Source organism: Procambarus clarkii, chromosome 90, assembly GCF_040958095.1.
Source record: "Procambarus clarkii isolate CNS0578487 chromosome 90, FALCON_Pclarkii_2.0, whole genome shotgun sequence".
Classification (NCBI taxonomy): Eukaryota; Metazoa; Arthropoda; class Malacostraca; order Decapoda; family Cambaridae; genus Procambarus; species Procambarus clarkii.
The window spans coordinates 8,435,608-8,455,819 of NC_091239.1; the positions used below are offsets into that span (position 1 = coordinate 8,435,608).

Genomic DNA, 20,212 nt, shown 5'->3' on the forward strand with positions numbered 1-20,212 from the left:
AGAAAATTATAGGTACAGTATATTAAAGCACATAAACCACAAATATATATATATATATATATATATATATATATATATATATATATATATATATATATATATATATATATATATATAAATATATATAATATATTATATATATATATATATATATATATATATATATATATATATATATATATATTATATATTATATATATATATATATGTTCTTGTTTAATCTCAATTAGTAATAAGTTTTAGTCTTTAATGTTTTTCCTGCCCGAAACGCTTTGCGTAATAGTGGCTTTAGGCATTGTATGTACTAGCTCTAACTATAAATCTATCATTTTTTGTATAACCTCTTGTATGTATATACTTTACCTGAATAAACATTTGAATTTGAATTTTTGAATTTATATATATATATATATATATATATATATATATATATATATATATATATATATATATATATATATATATATATATATATATATATATATGTCGTACCTAATAGCCAGAACGCACTTCTCAGCCTACTATTCAAGGCCCAATTTGCCTAATAAGCCAAGTTTTCATGAATTAATGTTTTTCGTCTACCTAACCTACCTAACCTAACCTAACCTAGCTTTTTTTGGCTACCTAACCTAACCTTACCTATAATTATAGGTTAGGTTAGGTTAGGTAGGGTTGGTTAGGTTCGGTCATATATCTACGTTAATTTTAACTCCAATAAAAAAAAATTGACCTCATACATAGAGAAAAGGGTTGCTTTTTCATTTCATAAGAAAAAAATTATAGTAAATATATTAATTCAGGAAAACTTGGCTTATTAGGCAAATCGGGCCTTGAATAGTAGGCTGAGAAGTGAGTTCTGGCTACTAGTACGACATATATATATATATATATATTATATATATATATATATATATATATATAATATATATATATATATATATATATATATGGTTTTAGGCACTACAGTGTATACTAGTAGTATACTATGATGACTGGGATTCTCTCGGACGTAGGTTCGAATCCTCGTCACGGCCCTTGTGGATTTGTTCATTTACTAGTAGTAATATATATTTGCCTAACAGGTCCGTTTAGTTCATTTATTATGCACCGTATACCCATCCTGTGGGCGGCAGTGGAAAAGGTTAGAGGCACATAATGGGTTCAGGGACTGAACCCCACAATTCATTTAGCTAAAGTTATGAGTGATTTTCGTTATTTTCAAATATTGGTTTTCATATGGGTTTATTTGAATAATTATTATATTATATTAAGATCATGAATTACTGACTTACTGAGCGATTTACATATATCAGTGTTGGTTTATGTACAGTACTTTTGAAGTATCGTACAGAAGAAAACGTGAGTACGGGAAAATATTGTCCCGTAAAAAGCTTGAATGGACGCAGTACTGAAGACTAGCCTCTGTATGATGACTACGAAAATACCAACTGTGTTTAAGATACTTCCACGCATCCATTATGCAGAAAAAACACCAAACTAGATGATACAATAACATGAAACACCGTAACACATGAAAATAATATATGAATGGCCAGGCAGAGAGGAGATATTGATAGCGTTGCCCGAAACGCTATGCGTATTAGTAGCTTTAGGTATTGTACGTAATAGCTCTATCTGTAAATCCAACTTTATATTATTAACTCATCTTCTATGTACAGTATATAGTTTTACCTGAATAAAAATTTGAATTTGAATTTTGAATTTTAACATATTGAGAGATAGCGTTGCCTGAAACGCTATGCATATTAGTGGCTTTAGGTATTGTATGTACTACCTCTATCTTTAAATCTAACAGAATGTTTGTACTGTAGATGATGATGATGATTATGAAGATTAAGCCATCCAAAAAGTGGCACGGGCATGAATAGCCCGTAAGTGGTGGCCCTTTGGAGCCATTACCAGTATGAAAAGCTGATTCTGGAGATCTGTGGAGGTGCGACTGCGTGACGGGAGATGTCTCCCGTCCTTGTACTGTAACTCTGCAACTATATATGTACTGTTTCTAAATAAATTATTATTTTTATTATAAAATTGTTTCAAATTTGGCGGGTGATGTATTGGTCCGCGGGTGGTGGGGGGGAGGCGCGCGCCGCGGCGGGCCGCCACAGACGCTTGTTGACCCCGCCAGTAGGCTCACGCTCCTGCCTCACGGGTTAGTATATCGCCCCACTCATTGTACTTTCTGGGTTATTGGTGGCATCGTGTAGCTGGGCCAGCCGAGGGTTGCCGCGAGGACGCCGCCGCAGAGACCGACCGTCGTGCCCGCCGCCGCTGTGTCATGTCTGACGGAGGTAAGGATGAGGAGCACCGGCGGCGTCTGACGCCATGTTGAGCCTCACCCCAGCGTGGCGCCGCCGCCGCCGACCCCACGCTCTCTTTTACTGACTTTTTGGGCTGGTTTGTGGCTCCTGTGGGTGGTGGTGGGGTGGTGGCTGTGGTGGGTGGTGTGGGGGTGGGGTTTGTTGGGGACTGTTGCGTTGTTAGGGTGGGGGGCGGCGGCGGCGTGGGGTCCGCGGCACGCGTGGCGGGCCCTCCAGTGTGTGGGGCCTCGACCCCCACCCTACAGTGTTGGGGGGGGACCTTCCCCCCCACCCTCTAGTGGTTGGGGGGACTCCACCCTTTTGCGTTGCTGGGCCCTGTACCCACCACCACCCATGGTGGAGGTGGGTGACCTCCACCATGGCATTCCACCTCCACCCCAATAGCATGTGGGGTGCCCCCTCCCACCCCACCCCAATAGCATTCGGGGGGGGCCCATCCCACCCCATTAGCATGAATGGGGGGCTCCACCCTCCTACAATAGCATGGGGTGCCCACCCATGCCAACCCAATAGTGTGAAGGGCCTCCCTCCCACTCCAATAGCATGGAAGTGGTGGACTCTTCTACCTCATTCAGTAGAAAGATGGCTGGACCAATCTTGGTACAGGGTCTATTAATATAGTATGTAGTATTAAAATTTAATATTGGATTACTAATATGTATATACTCACCCACATCCTTGCTTAAATATACCTGTTTGTATATCTTCTAACCCAAAATTATTGTATCTATTATCTTGCTTTATTTCAAAACTAATGAACAAATCCACAAGAGCCGTGACGAGGAGTCACGGCCATGTGGATATGTTCAATTGATGCATCACGTTAGTGTGATCTCTGTGTGTGATTTCAAAACTAGTTTGCCTTGCTAAGTTTAAATGCATTTTATCAATTCATACTCCAGCCCTCTGACGGTTTCCCAACATCAGGAAAAGTCAGGTTTGTGTCCGCTCCTTACCTACCAGAGGACCCAAAAGAGGAAAGGAGAATGTCACTTTTACGAGCTGTTTTCATTTTCTAGTACAACAATCTTGCTTTAGTGTAACATATAGTACGAGCAAAAAAGAGATGTTCTAGGAGCTGCCTTGTATGGCCAGGCCTTCTGCAGTTACCTTTGTTCTTATGTTCTCTGTAGGACCTGTTGCATACACAATTAGTAGTTTTAAAGCATAATATGGCATACACAATTAGTTTTAAAGCATAATATGGCAAAGATAAAAGGGAAGCTATCCTGTAACTAAAGTATAAAAATATGTAAATTTGACTATGCCAGTTTTGAGGATTTATACTGTGCAATTTTATTAACTAATAAATTTGTATACTGCCATATAAACCAATAATGGTAGATACTATATTTTTTGTATGGATGTTATAACCTATGTTGCTTATCTCATGATTTGCAACCAATAATAATAGTTTAGCAACTCAATACATTTTAGTAATAACTTCCTGTGGAGTCTTACTAAATGATGCCTTTGCAGTGTTTACTAATTAGTAAAAAATATCCATAGTTTTTCATTGTTTAAACACATCTTAAAACTAATGCTGAAGGCTGGACCATTTGGCTTAAGTTCATCTTCAGTAGGCAAAGTTAGGCAGTTATTGAGCTGTGATAACTTGATCCAACAGGCTGTTGCTTGGAGTAGCCTGCAGGCCCACATATCCACTACAGCCTGATTGGTCTGGCACTTCTTGCAAGAACCTGCCTCCTGAATACATCCAGCTTGGTTCTGGCAATATTTCTAATGCTTGCTGGGAGGGTGTTGAACAGCCATGGACCCTTGATGTTCAAGCAGTGCTTTCTGATTGTGCCTATAGCACCTCTACTTCTCACTGGTTTCTATTTCTACACTTTCTTCCTGTACCTTTTGCTCCAGTATGCTATTTTACTTCACAAATTTGGGACCTGGTCCTCCAGTATCTTCCATGTATGTTATTTGATACCTTTCTCGATCTCCTTTCCAGAGATTACATTTGAGTTTTGAGACGGTCCCAATAGTTTAGATGTTTTGTTGTCATGTGTTCTCTGTATTCCCTCTTTAGAGATCTCTTCTACTCTGAAAGGGGAAGTGAGTACTGAGCAAAACTTTAGAGGGGACAGCACCAGTGATTTAAATAGTGTTAGCATTGCTGTGGGACTTCTGGATTTAAACGTTCTCATAATCCATCTATAATTTTCCTGGCTGCCACTATATTCGCTCGGTTGTGTTCACTAAACGTCAGGTCATCAGATATCACAATTCCCAGGTCTTTTACATGTTGCTTTCCTTTTATGAGTAGGTCTGATGTGTTCTGTACCCCTGTTTTGTTTGTTCCTAGTTTTCACCATACCTCAGTATCTGGAACTTATCACCGTTAAACAACATTATTTTCAGTCGCCCAATTGAATACTTTATTTACATCTGAAGTAGTTTTTTAGTGTCTACAGTGGCAATTTTCATGCTGATTTTCGTATCTGCAAAGGATGACACGATGCTGTTTAGGGTTTTGTCCATATCAGAGATAAGAATGAGAAATATCAGTGGTGCAAAAGCTGTGCCCTGGGGTACAGCTTTTCCCTGCCTGTGGACTTTATCTTCCTTGATTTACCATCACTGCATTATGTTTGACAAAGTTGAAATTGAAAATCCAATACCACACTTTACCCATTATTCCTACTGATCACTCCATGGTCACATTTGTCGAATGCCTTTACAAAATGTGTGTGAACAACATCGGCATTTTGCTTCTCCTCTTAAGGCTTCTGTGATTGTCATAGTGGTTGAGTACCTGGAACAGGATGTTCCTGCTCTAAATTTTATCCATGTTGTCCTGGGTTGTAAGTTCATTATTTTCCATAAAACAGGAAATTTGATTTCTAATAGGGAATGCCTTCAGCCAGTGCCTAGATGGAGGCACTCTGCAGTTTGGTGGGACTGCTTTGACATAATGCAAAGTTGAAATTGAAATTTCAACACTACACTTTACCCAAGTGCAGTGTCTGGCACTTGTCAACACCTGGTGCTCGACTATGTTAACGCTTCTTGTTTTATCCTCCAGTGTTTCGCAGATTGTTTTCAGTTTATTTACATCCACTGAGCTTTTATACCCATACTAGTATTTGCATCATACATGTAAAACGCAGACAATAATTATTTAAAACATCACATGACAACAGTCCCTTAGTAATATTCATGATCACTGCATTTGTACCATGAAATGATATAATTTTTTTTCATGAGTTAAGGTAATCTCCATTACATCCACATAGCCCAATTATGTTCATATTTGCATCATGTAAAAACCAAAACAATTATTTAAATCTTCAAAAGATAACCGCATTACCCTGTGAATCGACAATTGACAAGAACCGCTTTATAAGGGTTCATCTGTTGTAGTTGCATTGTGTGGCTTGATTTTCATGGAATAATTATTACATCTCCATTTTACAACTGGAAATGTTCAATGATTGTATGTATTTCATATTTCTTGCACTAAACTACCAGTATGGAATGTTTGTTTCAATTAACATTTTTGATCACATTACCTTTCTAAGTTTAATGAATTCTGAAATACAATACATCATTGAATTGATTAATTTCTAGCTTGCTGCATGTGAAGAGTACAAAGATAATCACTTGGACTGGACGGGAGAGTAGCGGTCTTGCTTCTTGCAGGTCACCGTTCGATCCCTGATTGCCCAAGTGGTTGTCCACCATCCCTTCCCTCTGTTCTTTCCAAAATCCTTATCACTTTGTGCTATATAGTCATACTTGCTTAGTACTTTCTCCTGGTAGTCATCTTATCTAGCATACAAGAAGTGAAGACAAATGACAAAGGGTGATCTGAATTTTTTGGTGATTGTATTAGTAAAATAATAAGCTTGTCAGGTTTTGTGTTAAATTTTATTTTCTTAGCTGAGCACGCTTGCCTTTACAGAGGAAGAAAAGCAAACCAAAATGGGTGAAGGTGATGAAGAAACAGTGGTCAGGGTTCGTGGCCTACCATGGTCAGCTACTGTGGAGGATGTGGTCAAATTTTTTGGTAAGTATTAAAACCCTTTGGTTTTGCTTTGAATAATTATTATAGTTAAGCAAATACACAGTAGTTTAGTATAGGCTGTTCTGTGTATGAATGAACATTGTATAGAACTTTGTAATCGAAATACCTTGTACATTGTCGGTAGAGCGACAGTCTCTATTCATGTTGGTCGGTGTTATATAATCCCCGATCGTTCGAGTGGTTGGGCACCATTCCTTTCCAGTCTCATCCCAAATCCATATCCTGATCCCTTCAAAATGCTGTATAGTTGTAATGGCTTGGTGCTTTTCCCTGCTAATTTCCTTCCTGCATTGTCAAATGTTTGTCTCCCCTAAATACCATGTTTCTTTTTTCAAATGTTCTTAATTATTGTATAGCTAATATTCTTGTATGTTTCCTTCATCCAAAGAATTTTATGCAATTGGACTAGTCTTGTGACAGGAAAGTATGGTGATTGTAAATAATATACAGATAGTAGGATTTTATGGGACTTATTCTTGTGAAGGATGAACTTGACAAAAGTATTTTGGAATGCAACCTCTCCTCATAGTAGTATTTGTAGTCAGAAATATTGTAGTAGAATACAGAAATTGTCTGGTAGTTGTGGTTTTCAGAAGCAAATATATTTCTAGGCAAAGTTGTGGTGGTGTTGATCTATCAGGTGTACATGTTTGCTTATTGGTTTGGAACCTATAATTTATGGTGGTGCAAAGAGGTAAACAATTTCACCCAACTCTCACTAACGTATTATATATCAATGAGGAAATCCACCAGGGACTCCGGGGTGGATTTTCTCATTGATATATATATATATGAGATTTGTTTGTCTAAAGTTTGGCTGCAAGGTGTAGGACCATTTTTCCCTTCCAAAGTGCTTGTCGGTCATACATAAAATTTGGCTTCATATATATTGTCAAACATCCTATTTATGACATTAGTCAAAAACTACTAGGAGCTGAAAATTCATGTCAATCATTAAAATTAAAGGTTCTAAAATGGTGAGCAGTCCCTGCAAACACAACATAATGGTCCCTATTGTTACCTTATTACAACTTGTTACATAGTATGTCTTGTTATAAAGTTTGTTAGAAAGTGCTACAACTTGCTAGAGTTGTTACAAGTTGGAGTGATGACCTAACCCCACACCGGTCGGCCTAGCGGACAGCACGCTGGACTTGTGGTCCTGGGTTCGATCCTGGGTGCCGGCAAGAAACAATGGGCAGTTTCTCTTTCACCCTATGCCCCTGTTACCTAGCAGTAAAATAGGTACCTGGGTGTTAGTCAGCTGTCACGGGCTGCTTCCTGGGGGTGGAGGCCTGGTTGAGGACCGGGCTGCAGGGACACTAAAGCCCCGAAATCATCTTAGGATAACCTCAAGATAACACCATAAGATAAAGGCAACAATATTTCGGTCTGTCCTGGACCATTATCATTATCACAATCAACTTAATACTGGCCCAGGATGGACCAAAACGTCATTGTATCTTGATCTTATGGTGGGTGGTTTGGTCATCATATCTTCAGTCATGATATTGTGACTCGTCATCTTGTTAGGTTTCAAGTTTGAACATTGCAGCAACATAGAAGTTACGTGTGTTTGGCAGGGTGCCATCGTTCATTAGTTATGCAAAATCTTAAATGCTTGACATTTGTATTCAAAAAGTGGCATGGAAAAAAAATTAGGGTTTTGTAACCAAACATTTGGGTGGGACCAAAACTGCATTGCACTCTTGGCCAGCACTTACAGTACAGTTTTCCTTCTGTCCATTCAGTGGTCATTTGCTCTTAACAGATTAGTAAGCCCCAGATGATCAGTTTAAATTAGTATTTTAGATGCATAATATAATTTTATATATATATATATTTATGGCAGTTTGGCTTTTAAGATCCAGTGTAAGCGGGTGAAAAAATGTATTTAAAATTGTTCTGAAATCCTCTTAGTCTTTGCATTAACTCTTTTATTTTATGTAATTAAAATAACATTTTCTATTCTTCAGATGGTGTAAATATAAAAAATGGTCGTGAGGGTGTTCACCTCACGCTTTCCAGAGAAGGTCGGCCCAGTGGTGAAGCATATGTTGAAGTTTCCACAGAGGAAGATGTGACCTTAGCGGAGAAGAAACACAACCAACACATGGGCAGAAGATACATTGAGGGTGAGACGGGTTTTACCTTTTCGGTTTAAACTACATTTGATAATACAATTTTCTTTTTAATTTCTGCATATAGAAATCAAGCAATGGCTGTAGTGTAGGTATATGGTATGATTTGAGAGTTCCTTTATATTTAAATTAACCCCTGGGCAGTGCCACTGATTATACCATGCAACATTTGGTGAAAATAAAATATAAAAATTATAAACATTTTTCTTCTGATATTGTTAAAATGCATTTTCTGATCATGGAAAAATAACAATGTGACTTGGGCTGTGGTGACTCCTGAAATTTTCGTTATGACGCCACAATTTGTGTACGCTCGTGGAGCAAATGCCCCAGGGTGGTCGCCTATAATTGTGTAAAACCCTGGTTTGTGTGTGTGAGAGACTGCAGGATCCATGTGAGGGGAGATGAACTCCTGGTTGCAATTCTTTTACCATGTCATGGCACAGTCGGTTAAGGCGCGCCTGGGATCCTCTCGGATGTAGGTTCGAACCCTCATCACGGCCCTTGTGGATTTGTTCGTTTGATGCATCACGCTATTGTGATTTCTTTGTGTAAATAGTTGTTTCGTAAAGTTTTGCCGTCGGCAGCAGTTGCATTGCATTTCAACTGCTGTCAGATTGGGGAAATGAGTAGGTAGCTGTGATGTGCACCACATAATTGAGGAATGCATTTTTATGCTTGTACAATTTTAATATATACAGTTTTTCAATGTATTTAGGATGAACTATATAAAAAGGTATGAATCCAAAATTATTTTTATTTTTTCAGTATTTAAAGCGAAAAAATCTGAAATGGAATGGGTTGTTAAGAGGGCTGGGTTTGGAGCATCTGGTGGTGAAGATGATGGCTGTGTTCGCCTCCGTGGTTTGCCATTTGGATGCTCAAAAGAAGAGATTGCACAGTTCTTTTCTGGTAAGTATTCTGGGCATTTTTTTCTTGGAACAAGTTAATGCTTATTATGAGATTTTGAAGAAATATGAGTTATAAACATTTTGTTTCATACTTGAGCCATTGAGAATGTGAAAATAAAATTAAGGCCTGAAAGAAGTTGCAAATTAGAAAAGGCTTAACTGGATTTAGGGTTGGGTGTCAAGACAAAGGGTATGGAAAGTAAACTTTACAGTAGTGTTAGATTTTGTGGTAACTAAAAACTTGCATATACAGTATTAAACATTGCTGAAAATTATTACATTTTATCACATCTCTATAGGCTCTTAACACATCAAGTGTTCACTTAAAAAGATTAGTCTTGAAACTAGTTACAGAAAATAAAAAAATCCCTTATCAGTGTTAAGAATTATGAGTATTGACCATTGTTAAATTGCTTTTAGAATTGTTGAAATATGTGCTGTACACTGAAAATCAGGGATATAAGCATTCACATTTTGTTTGTAAGGGATAATTTCTTCAATGATCAGGAATAATGGATTTTTTGGGGAATAGACGATAGCATTTGGGGCGGGGGTGTATATCTAGAAGGCATATTCTGTAGTTTACTAGAAAAATAAATCTTAATCTTAAACATTACTGTTTTTCATTCTGGTTTTCAAGTGAATATTATGAAAGCCAATAATAATATAGTTGTCATTTTTTTCTTAACATTATTCTCTTTCAATGTCGCTGGGTAGGGTTGGAGATAGTTCCGAACGGGATAGCTCTGCCTACCGACTACCAGGGGCGGCATACGGGGGAGGCATACGTTCAGTTTATAAACAAAGAGGTCGCTGAAAAGTCCCTTGAGAAGCATAAGGAAAAAATAGCGCACAGGTGGGAAGGCAACACTACAAAGGAATGGTGTTGCACTCAGGTTATCAGTACATACAGGATGTGGGGAGGTTTGTGGTCAAGTTTCATTGTCAGTACAGTACTTTTCCTGATATCAAGAATTTTGACACTGGCAGACATGGCAAGTGAAGATAATGTTTAGTGATAGTTAAATGAAATTTGAAACAAATCTGCCCTATAGCACCTGAAAGGGGCGTAGCTGGCTACTGGTGGAGAGGCAGGGAGGGAGGATTGGGAGGGTGTTACTTCCCAGGATGGTTTCCTTGCATTTACTGGCTCGGGTTTAGGGCCTTATCTCATTGGACATAACAGGTTTGCATGAATTATTAAACTTAGACAATCATTAAAGGCAAGGAATATCCAATGTTCCCTTGGAGAATGGTACCCATTTTGTTCAGTATTAAGACTATGAAGTAAATTGATTTATGATTTTTACATTTAAATTACTATGTGAAACAAAGGGTAGCATTCTCTATCCCATAAACCAAACCCCAGTTTACTTAAGATGCTGAATAAGGGAGGACCGTTGAGGGTAGGAAATGGTTGTTTCACATCCCAAGCAGTACTCCCGAAAACAGCCATTAGTGGGTAAGGGTCTGTCGTATTTTAGTTTAATTACTAATGGGACTTCCAGTATACAGTACTTTCACATTTCCGTTTTGTCAGTGCATGAAGGTAAGGAATCCTTAACAGTACCTGTGTAATGTTCCATGAATATGGATTTTTTCTAACTTTTTAGTAGAAGTTTGCTGAAGGAAGTCCCAAGATACTCTTGAGCTTGACTGTATGTTAGTTATAAGAGAAGTCAAGAAGGGCACTTCGAAGATGGCAGCAGACATGCAGTGAACCCCTGGTGGGTGGGAGGGCATGTGGTGAGTCAGGTAGGCAGAGGAGGCTGGCTGGTGGGCAGTCGGGCGGTGGGCCTGGGCTGAAGCTGGTGGGCCGGGCTGGGCCTGTCTGTTGGGCTGACCGGGAAGGAGCGGGAGGAGACACTGGGCCGGGACACGGGCACGGGCTGGTGGGGCCGGGCCTGGGACTCGGACTATCCACACTGTCGGTAACAGTTACAATTTTTTTAAGATTATGCAGTTCATTTGTAAATAATTTTGACTTAATTGAGATTATAATATTTCCTGATAAATAGACATTTGGTGTACAAAATATTAATTCCCTTAAAATCACAGCAGTGCTGATGGAATATGGTGTGTTGTCAATAGAACAAAGACAATGTTCTTGAAATCAAGAGTTGAATGTGAATTTAAACAAATTTTCCAGAAATTTATTCCTATAATCAGAGGTACTTTCTGCCTAGGCCAATGGTTGGTTGTCATTGCAGATGGCCACCACCCCTCCCCTTCCTAGTTACACACTGGAGCAAAAGTCTACTGATATTTAATTTCCTTAATACAGTACTTTTCTTGAATACCATAATTATCCACTGAAAGTTTTATATTTAGCGTTAAAATTTTAAATGCCTTTGTTTATGTATCAGACAAAACACCTTAGTTGATATACAAAAATCCTTGAAGTTCATTATCAGAGTTTACTTAAAATTAGTTATTGCTTTAGTTTGGCATAATCCCCCATTTTAAGATTTTCATGGTGAATTAATTTCTTTATTATCCAACAGATACATAGAGATCTTCCGAAGCAATCTAGGAGAAGTACGTGCTGCCATGAGTCCCAAGATGCGAGGTCCAGGTGGTCCAATGGGAGGCTACAATAACAGACCCACTCCGTATGATTCACGCGATAGATTTGGAGGCATGAATCGTTACAGTTTGGGAGGCCGTGGTCGAACTCGTAAGTTTAAAACTTGCTTACCAGTTTGTAATGGTTGTAATTTTGCATATAATTTTTACAGTATTTGCAAATTTAGATGTGAAGTTTCTGTTGTAAGGATTACATTCATTGGAATGTACTTTGCAGATTTTGCCTCTGAAGGTGGCTACAATGACTATGATGATGGTCCTGGCTGGGGAGGTTCTGGCGGTTACAATGATGGACCTAGCAGCTGGCTGAGTAACCGTGGTGGCCGTGGTGGTGGTCCGGGTGGCTTGAAGGTAATGTGAAAGGACTGCTTTTTTTTTTTTTATTATTGAATTAGCATTGACTATACTGTACAATATCTTTTAACTAATATGTTGTATTAAGGTTTTGGGACAAAATTAAACTTTGTGACACTTTCAGGGTAATTTTGGTGGTGGTCGAGGAGGAAGTTGGAACAATGGAACAGGACATTGTGTTCACATGCGAGGTCTTCCTTTCCGTGCTACAGAAATGGACATAGCTGATGTAAGTTGAAAGGCAGCTCCGCTTCTTACTTGTTATTGTTTGTGATATTTAATTTTCTTTTGTGATCCCTATTTAGCTGATCAAATGGTGGGTTGATGCCTTTGGGCCTAGAAAATGTAGATAACTATCTTTTGGCACCAGTTATTGAAACTGGTGGTTTGGCTTCTCCATGTGTTCCTGATAGTAAAAGTTTTGGCCTTCCCAGGTGGCTTGTGGGTTGCTCAGCGATACTTAAAAAATTAACAATCATTTTATATTTCCCAAAGTCGTTTGTTGGGTAAATAAAAGAAAATTGGTGTCCAAGGTTGACAAATAAATTCTTACAGATGCAAAAACAAGAGTACTGTATTTACAATAGACTGTGACAGCAATGTATATACAGTACATTGTTTATGAATAACAATCTGAAATATTCGTTTTTCTGGTACTGTACTAATCTAGTTGCAAAGCAAGGCAATGCCCATAGCGCCTTAAGGTGCTCAGTGGGTGGTGCAATAAGATTTTGAATTTTGCAAAAATTCAAATTTTTGTAGTTTTCATTCCTAGTGATTTGAAATGAAAGCTGTTGAATTTGGCAATGTTGACATTGTTGTAATTTTTTAAATTTTAGGTACTGTAGTTACTAATTCTTTAACAACTGCTTGGTACAAAACATCTTGAAGCCAACAACGGGTGGAGAGGATCCACCAGCTGCTATTTCTGGTCTTTAAAGTAACATTCAAGAATAAAAGGAGATCTGTAGGAATGTTCAGACTTGAGTGTGCCTGGTGCTCTCTAGCCTTTTAACAGTTCAAGTTGTATGTAACGTTGTCTGGTGTGTTGGTGGCTACCATGCTGTTTCGATGCACCATATCATATAAACATCATAATTGAATTGCTAATATGCACACTATACTTTGAGTATAGTGATAGTTTACACAATTTATTAGGTAAATATATCGCATTACTTTGAGGTTATCTTGAGATGGTTACGGGGTTTAGTGTCCTCACAGGCCCGGTCCTCGACCAGGCCTCCTTGCTGCTGGATTGGTCAACCAGGCTGTTGGACATGACTGCTCGTAGCTTGACATATGACACTACACACTATTGAATAATAATCCGACAAAAAAAATCGGAAATTAAAATAATTACGTAAAAATATCTTCGTGGCTACTCCCGCCTGACAGCTAGAGAGGAGACCGCTCAGAACGTGTACTCTCAGCACCTGAATCTTGCCGGACCTCTTCGCCCTGTTGCAGCCAAAATGTCATAGTATTTTTTATTATTTTTCCCATGATCAGGGAATAGTGATTATTTTAACAATCTGGGAAGAATTTCTTTCTTGCAAGCAGCGGTGTTGTCGACTTATTAGCAGCACCGCCCAGGGGCTAGTATGTGTACATTTTTTCAAGTTGCTCTGTTAAGTGAATTTTAAAATGCACTGGAACAACCTTGGAAAATATATATATACTAGTGATGAACATATATTCCTAGAGGTAAAAGAGCACTACAGGGTACATGTACCCCAGTTTGAGACCCCTTGCTCTGGGAGTTGGCAACTGCATCTTTGTTTGAATACATATTTAATTTGACCAAGGAACGTGTTTCATTGCAAGAGGGGCATCACTCCATAGTACTGCCACCACAGCACCACCACCCCCAACCACTGCATTGCCACTACATACTTGTATCACCCATTCTTCTCCTATTTCCTTCATAGCTGACAGGTAGAACCTCAGATTTCCACTATCCCACATCCACCTGCCTCCTTTCCATCTTCTATATAAACTGCCAGAGGTGAGAATGCATGCATGTCAGTTGCATTCCTAAGAATGTTAGTTATTTGGCTGGCAAGAAGATGCAGGGAACAACTTCCTTGATAGCTGCATAACAAAAAAGTATTGGTATACCAACAAACTAATTTGCACTTCCTTTTTCCACCAGTTCTTCAGACCTCTAAACCCTGTCAACATTAATATCATCATGGACAGTTCCAATCGTCCCTCTGGTGAAGCGGATATTGAATTTGCTACACACGATGATGCTGTAAAAGCCATGTCCAAGGTATGTTATTTTGAGAGGTCTTTATAAAATTAAAATATTTTGCATATGCTAGTAATGTTTAATAATTGATAATAATTACTAATGTCAATCTAATGTTTCTAATATAGGAATGTTTACTTTGCAGGATAAAGCAAACATGCAGCATCGTTACATTGAGCTTTTCCTGAACTCCACCCCTGGTGGAAATATGGGTGGACCTGGAGGACCCATGGGAGGCCCAGTTGGTCCCATGGGTGGACCAGGCTCTGGTAACTTTGGAGGTGGTGGCGGCGGCGGAAGTTTCAGCGGAGGCAGCATGGGCGGCGGGTTTGGTGGGGGTTATGGGGGGGGCAGCCGATTGGGGGAGGTAGGTACGTCGCATTCGCACTATTTACCGTAAGTAAGTGAACATGGGCATCTTAACTAATGCACCAATGGATTTGAAAGGGAACTAGGAATTTTTTTCATTGATTATATTTAGTAGGGTAGCTACAATTCATTACAGTTTCTATTAGCAATTTGATGAAATTTTAAGTTATATAAGAAAATCAACATATGAGCCATTAAATTTTCAATCAATTTGAATTTTTAGATTGGTATTTGAATTATTAATTTCATAATTAAATTGAGATGTGCAGTTCTACTTTGTAAATAATCAATTTTGTCTTGAGACAACTAAAAGTTGTAAAAAAAAAAAAAAAAAGCCTTTAGACTAGGAACTTTAATAATTTGCACTGGTACTACTTGTTTGACAAGATATGTTGGCAAAGTAATCCAGTGCATTGCAAGTTGCTTTTATTTTATTTGCAACAGTTCTCTTGCAGTTTAAGGTTGCATTTTTATTCAAGATTATCAGTGCCCAGGAAAGGATATTTTTATCTGTAGACAAAGGCTTGTTGGTTGTGTACATAGTTTGGTACTAAGACAAGAGATATTAATCATTTTGGTCAGACATTTATTGGACGTATATTGTCTTACAATATTTTTTCTTGGGACTTAAGAAATTTTTATTACTTTATTATTCATGAGTTGATGGTATGATTTCCTAGCTATAAGAGCATGTAATGTGAAAGCTTCTGCATTAATGCTTAATCTGTTTAACCTTTATCTTGAATATATGAAATATTGCATCCCTAATGTGGATGGGAGGTATATGGGTTTAGGAGTTTTGATGGCAACCTTATGCTAGTGGCGTGGGGTATTTGCTCAAAACAACCAAAAAAGAAAAATAGCTTATGTAATACTTATTTGATGTTCTGCTATCTTGTGATTCTACATTACTTTCTCATAAAATCTGATGATCATTTTTTGTGTTGTGTATGACACTACAAAATTCTTTTTCTGGCTGATAAAAACGTGCATAAATGGTTATTTGGCAAATCACGTAACAAAATATAATTGGTCAACTTTCAATGTTACTGCAATCAATTTTTCTGCCCTCTGCAAAACTGGTTAGGATATTGCCAATTTTGAAATAAGGATGAATTTTTAAACACCCCAGGTTACTAACAAAGGGTTAATCCAAAGCTCATTAATCAACACTGGTAATTAAAAGTTAGTGATAATAGTGAACGGTAGAAAGGGTAAAATTTGGCAAGTGTCGAGTAATATTCTATTGCAAGGCAGTGATGTGAATGGATAACTGCCACAGGCAACAAGAAATAGTGGTAAATAGGAGCATCAGAATTTTTTTTATTAGTACATTACTAGATTGCTATTTAGAGAAGCAGGAAAAAATACTGATGCAGATGTTCAATGCTAGGGTATAGATTATTTTTGAAGATGCTAAACTAAAAAGATAAGGGTATGAGACAAGTGGTACAAGAATGAAATTCTTGTATGAAATGATACAAATGGTACAAGAATGAAATTCAAGAATGAAATTCTTGTACCACTTGTGAATGAAATTCTTGTACCACTAAAATACCATGTGCTTAATGGTACTTTTTGTACCATGTAAAGTAACATGACTAACAAATGAAAGTAAAGGCAACTTTTGTGAATGTTTGTTTAGGTTTTTGGTGATCATGAATGGGATGCTCTTAATATTCTTCAAAGGAGCTAAGAATGACAGAATTTAAGGTACCTGGATCCTATAAAACTAATGCAGCACGAGATATGAGCTTTTATGGAATAGGTAAATTTTACCAAGAGGGTCATGTCAAGGAAAAAAAACTTGTGTGATTCAATATTATGCTAATTTTTTATCACCATATGTACTCCTGGGCATTCATTTTCAGAAAAGTGAATAGGCAGCTCTGAAATTGTCTGGTATGATATATTTCTTTAGGCCTTGCAGTTAAAACTGTAGTCTAGCTTTGGCAAACATTTTGTAGAATGTCCTTATTTTCAAGATACTGTATTTGGAATTCTTCCCTTTTTAATGTCACTCTGTATTTCTTGGTGAATCTGATACCTTTGACATTTTTAGTTGTGCTCACTCTCATGTTGGGATTGTGCCAGTGCTAATTAGTATTCCAGGCTTGGCATCTTATGGTAATTTTTTGTTCTTATATTTGACAGATCTTTCATTTAGTGCTGTTACTAAGCTTCTGTGCTATAGATAGATTTGGAACAGTAATTCCTTCAAATGTGCGTGAGATGGAGAAGAGGCTCACATGCCTTCCTGGGGATGTAGGGTAACCATTATGATCATCAGACCACCCACCAGAGAGGTTGCCCTAGGGTGGTTGTGTGTCATGGGGCTGAGACAAGGGAAGTGTTTTAATCTCTGTGGGAGAATGAGGCAGTATCTGTGCCTGTGTTTATCACACACAGGCTCGTGGGGTGTACGAACAGTGATAGAAGAGCTCTGCATCCCTGGCTGCAATGAGCACTTAATTTCGTCTTTGGTCTACTTGTTTGGTTCTCTTTCCCTCCCTCCTCTTAGAAGGGTAGAGCCTCAAGTCTCTTGTGGTGACTACCTTGTTACCTGGAGTGGCTTCATTTTTAATTGTCACAATGCATCTTTTACCATCCTCCTTAATGGAGCACTTAACATACTCACTTGAACACTGCTGTTCACCACAATCTGACCCAGTTACATGGCCTAAGTATATTGATGTCACGATGAACATACCTGCCCTGATTTACACAGCACCTTGTTGACCGAATACCTGTGTTACCTTTAACTGAGGCAAGACACCAGGTCCACCAGCACCCCCCTTTTCACACATTTTGAGGAGACAAGGTCCAGTTTTACAGACTGGCATTTATCACTCTTGCTTCCTGGTCTTCTACTCAAGTACAATCCATATATTTGTTACTTCTGCATGTCACTTGTCTTTCTCCACTGTGGCCTTTGACTTTTGGCCCCCATCTTCTCAGACTGCTCTGTCCTTTGGCACTGATAAATGTCTATCCAGCCACTGTCCATCCTCCTCCCAGCTGTGTTTATATCGTCTGCTTTCGTTCTACTTTCCCACTTGAGACTGGGAGGCAGTTGCACAGCACATTATGTCTGTGTGTCTGAAACATATACCAGGTTCACCGGACCCCTGTCAGTTTCCCTATTCTCCTTACTGCCCCTCTAGACTTTACCGTCTTTGCTGAATATACCAACCTATTTCTGCTCTTCAATGTAATAAAAATGGTTTTATGCAAATTTAATTAACTACAACATTTGATATCTCATTTTGTTGTGTATCTCCAGGAACCGATGCTTGACACTAGTCCTGGTCACTTCTGCGTTTTTTCTTCCCTCTCCAAGTTTTACTGGAACTACTGCTCTTGATCCGAAATGATACTTCCTTGGCCCCTCTTCCTATCGCAGTCTCTTCCTGATCATATTAACCTCTTAAAACTGGAGCCTGTGCTCTGGGTGATTTAAACTGCTTGCCCTTTGGGGTAATGCCCTTTCTTCTCCAAATGTAGCCTTGCTCTTTTATCATTTCAACTGCATTGCCTGACTTTAAAATCGTTCACCTTATAGAATGCCCAGATTTTTTAGGATGGTCGTAAATCTTAATTCTCTAATTTCTTGTTTAACGTCCATTTCTTCTACAGGCTATTGGTGCGAAATATCACTCTAGTTTAAATTCCTTGATAATATCCTAGGTTAATCAGATTCTTTTGAGATCACTTGTCTTATGTTTTTCTATTCACGTGTTTGGCATCCTGATACTTGCAAGGGCTGGTTATTTCCTGAAGTGTTACACGTGTGATGTATGTACATTGACCAATCGCTTCTTTCTAGTCCCCTGTCGATGCTTTTTTTTTATCTTTTCTCTTAATTTCTGCCATTAATTCGTTTTTAAAAAGTTAAAGGAAATTATAGATTTTATCAGATTTGCCACTAAGTTATTCAGGTAAGATCATTGAGATTTATTAAGTAAAGGTTGAGAATATATTTTACGTGTTTTACTAGAGAATATATTTTTCTTTCCAGGTGGTAGTGGATATGGCAGTGGTGGAATGGGTGGCGGTGGAGGCGGCGGCGGCGGCTACAGTTCCCTAGACGATGGCTTGGGTAGTGGAGGAATTGGTAGTTTGGGTGGAGGCGGTGGTATGGGAGGGGGCAGTGGAATGGGCGGTGGTGGTATGGGAGGGGGCGGTGGTATGGGAGGGGGTAGTGGAATGGGCGGCGGTGGTATGGGTGGTGGTGGCGGCGGTGGAATGGGTGGTGGCGGCGGCGGTGGAATGGGCGGTGGGGGAATGGGCGGTGGTGGAATGGGTGGAGGGGGACTGGGTGGTGGCGGTGGAGGAATGGGCAGCGGTTTGGGAAGTGGAATTGGAAGTTTGGGAAGTAGCCTCAGCGGAGGGCTGGGTAGCAGCCTCTCTGGAAGCTTGAGTAGGGGAATGGGCAGTGGTTTGGGAAGTGGAAGTGGTGGAATGGGCGGCAGTGGCGGAATGGGCGGCGGCGGCAGTGGCGGAATGGGAGGTGGCGGCAGTGGAGGAATGGGCGGCGGTGGAAGTGGAGGCGGCGGCTTCGGTAGCGGCTTCAACAACGGCTTCAACTCAAACAACGGTTTTGGCCCTGGCGACCAGATGTCTGGCAGCAACTACAACAGCTTCTGTTAGATACTTGAATCTCCTGAATGATAAAAAACATTTCTTACTGTTAAAGTTCTTATTGAACTTTTGACTAAAATGAGTTTATTCATTGAACTTTATTGTGAATAAAGATTCAAGAGAAAATGTTTTCTTAGTTTTGTTTATGCAATATTGTGTAACTTTAATTACCTGATGTTAAAGCTGTGTGACTAAGATTTAAGGGAGGGGAAAGTGTAAAGTACGGATGTATTTTTGAGAGGACGCAGTGTATTATTGATGGTTAAAGTGTCGTGTAGCATACGTTACCTAGTGTATGGTGTGCCAGTGTTGGTAGTAGAAGAACGTGTTAACTGGTACCTGTCTTGCTGTGAGCTACAAGTTTTATTTTCATGACATTATCTGGTGTGACATTCCATTTGAAAAGAAGTTGGATGCATAAACCTTACATTGTGACAGGTCGGACGATTTACAAATGTAATTTTAGACTTTATTCTTAAGATACCAAATAAAATAACGAAGTTTCATGATTTGTTTACTTAAATATCCTCTTTTTAAACCCTAATAAACTTTTTTAATGCTGAATTTGATAAAATTGC

General features: G+C 38.8%; 1 protein-coding gene across 4 annotated transcripts; it reads left to right on the forward strand.

The window, feature by feature from the left end:
• Positions 1 to 2,091: 2,091 nt before the first annotated feature.
• Positions 2,092 to 20,140, forward strand: LOC123746544 (heterogeneous nuclear ribonucleoprotein H2). Of its 4 annotated transcripts, none has more exons than XM_045728120.2 (11): positions 2,092 to 2,173; positions 6,259 to 6,363; positions 8,358 to 8,516; positions 9,291 to 9,434; positions 10,151 to 10,289; positions 11,938 to 12,110; positions 12,237 to 12,370; positions 12,498 to 12,602; positions 14,526 to 14,645; positions 14,770 to 14,991; positions 19,012 to 20,140. In XM_045728120.2, the coding sequence occupies exons 2-11, from the start codon at positions 6,279 to 6,281 to the stop codon at positions 19,078 to 19,080; spliced, it is 1,350 nt and encodes a 449-aa protein (XP_045584076.2). In that variant the 5' UTR covers positions 2,092 to 2,173; positions 6,259 to 6,278; the 3' UTR covers positions 19,081 to 20,140. The 4 variants fall into 4 exon arrangements, with proteins under 4 accessions (XP_045584076.2, XP_069174356.1, XP_045584075.2 ...); XM_069318255.1 differs by having other exon boundaries at positions 2,128 to 2,312; positions 14,770 to 14,995; XM_045728119.2 differs by having other exon boundaries at positions 2,128 to 2,312.
• The last annotated feature ends 72 nt before the right edge of the window (positions 20,141 to 20,212 follow it).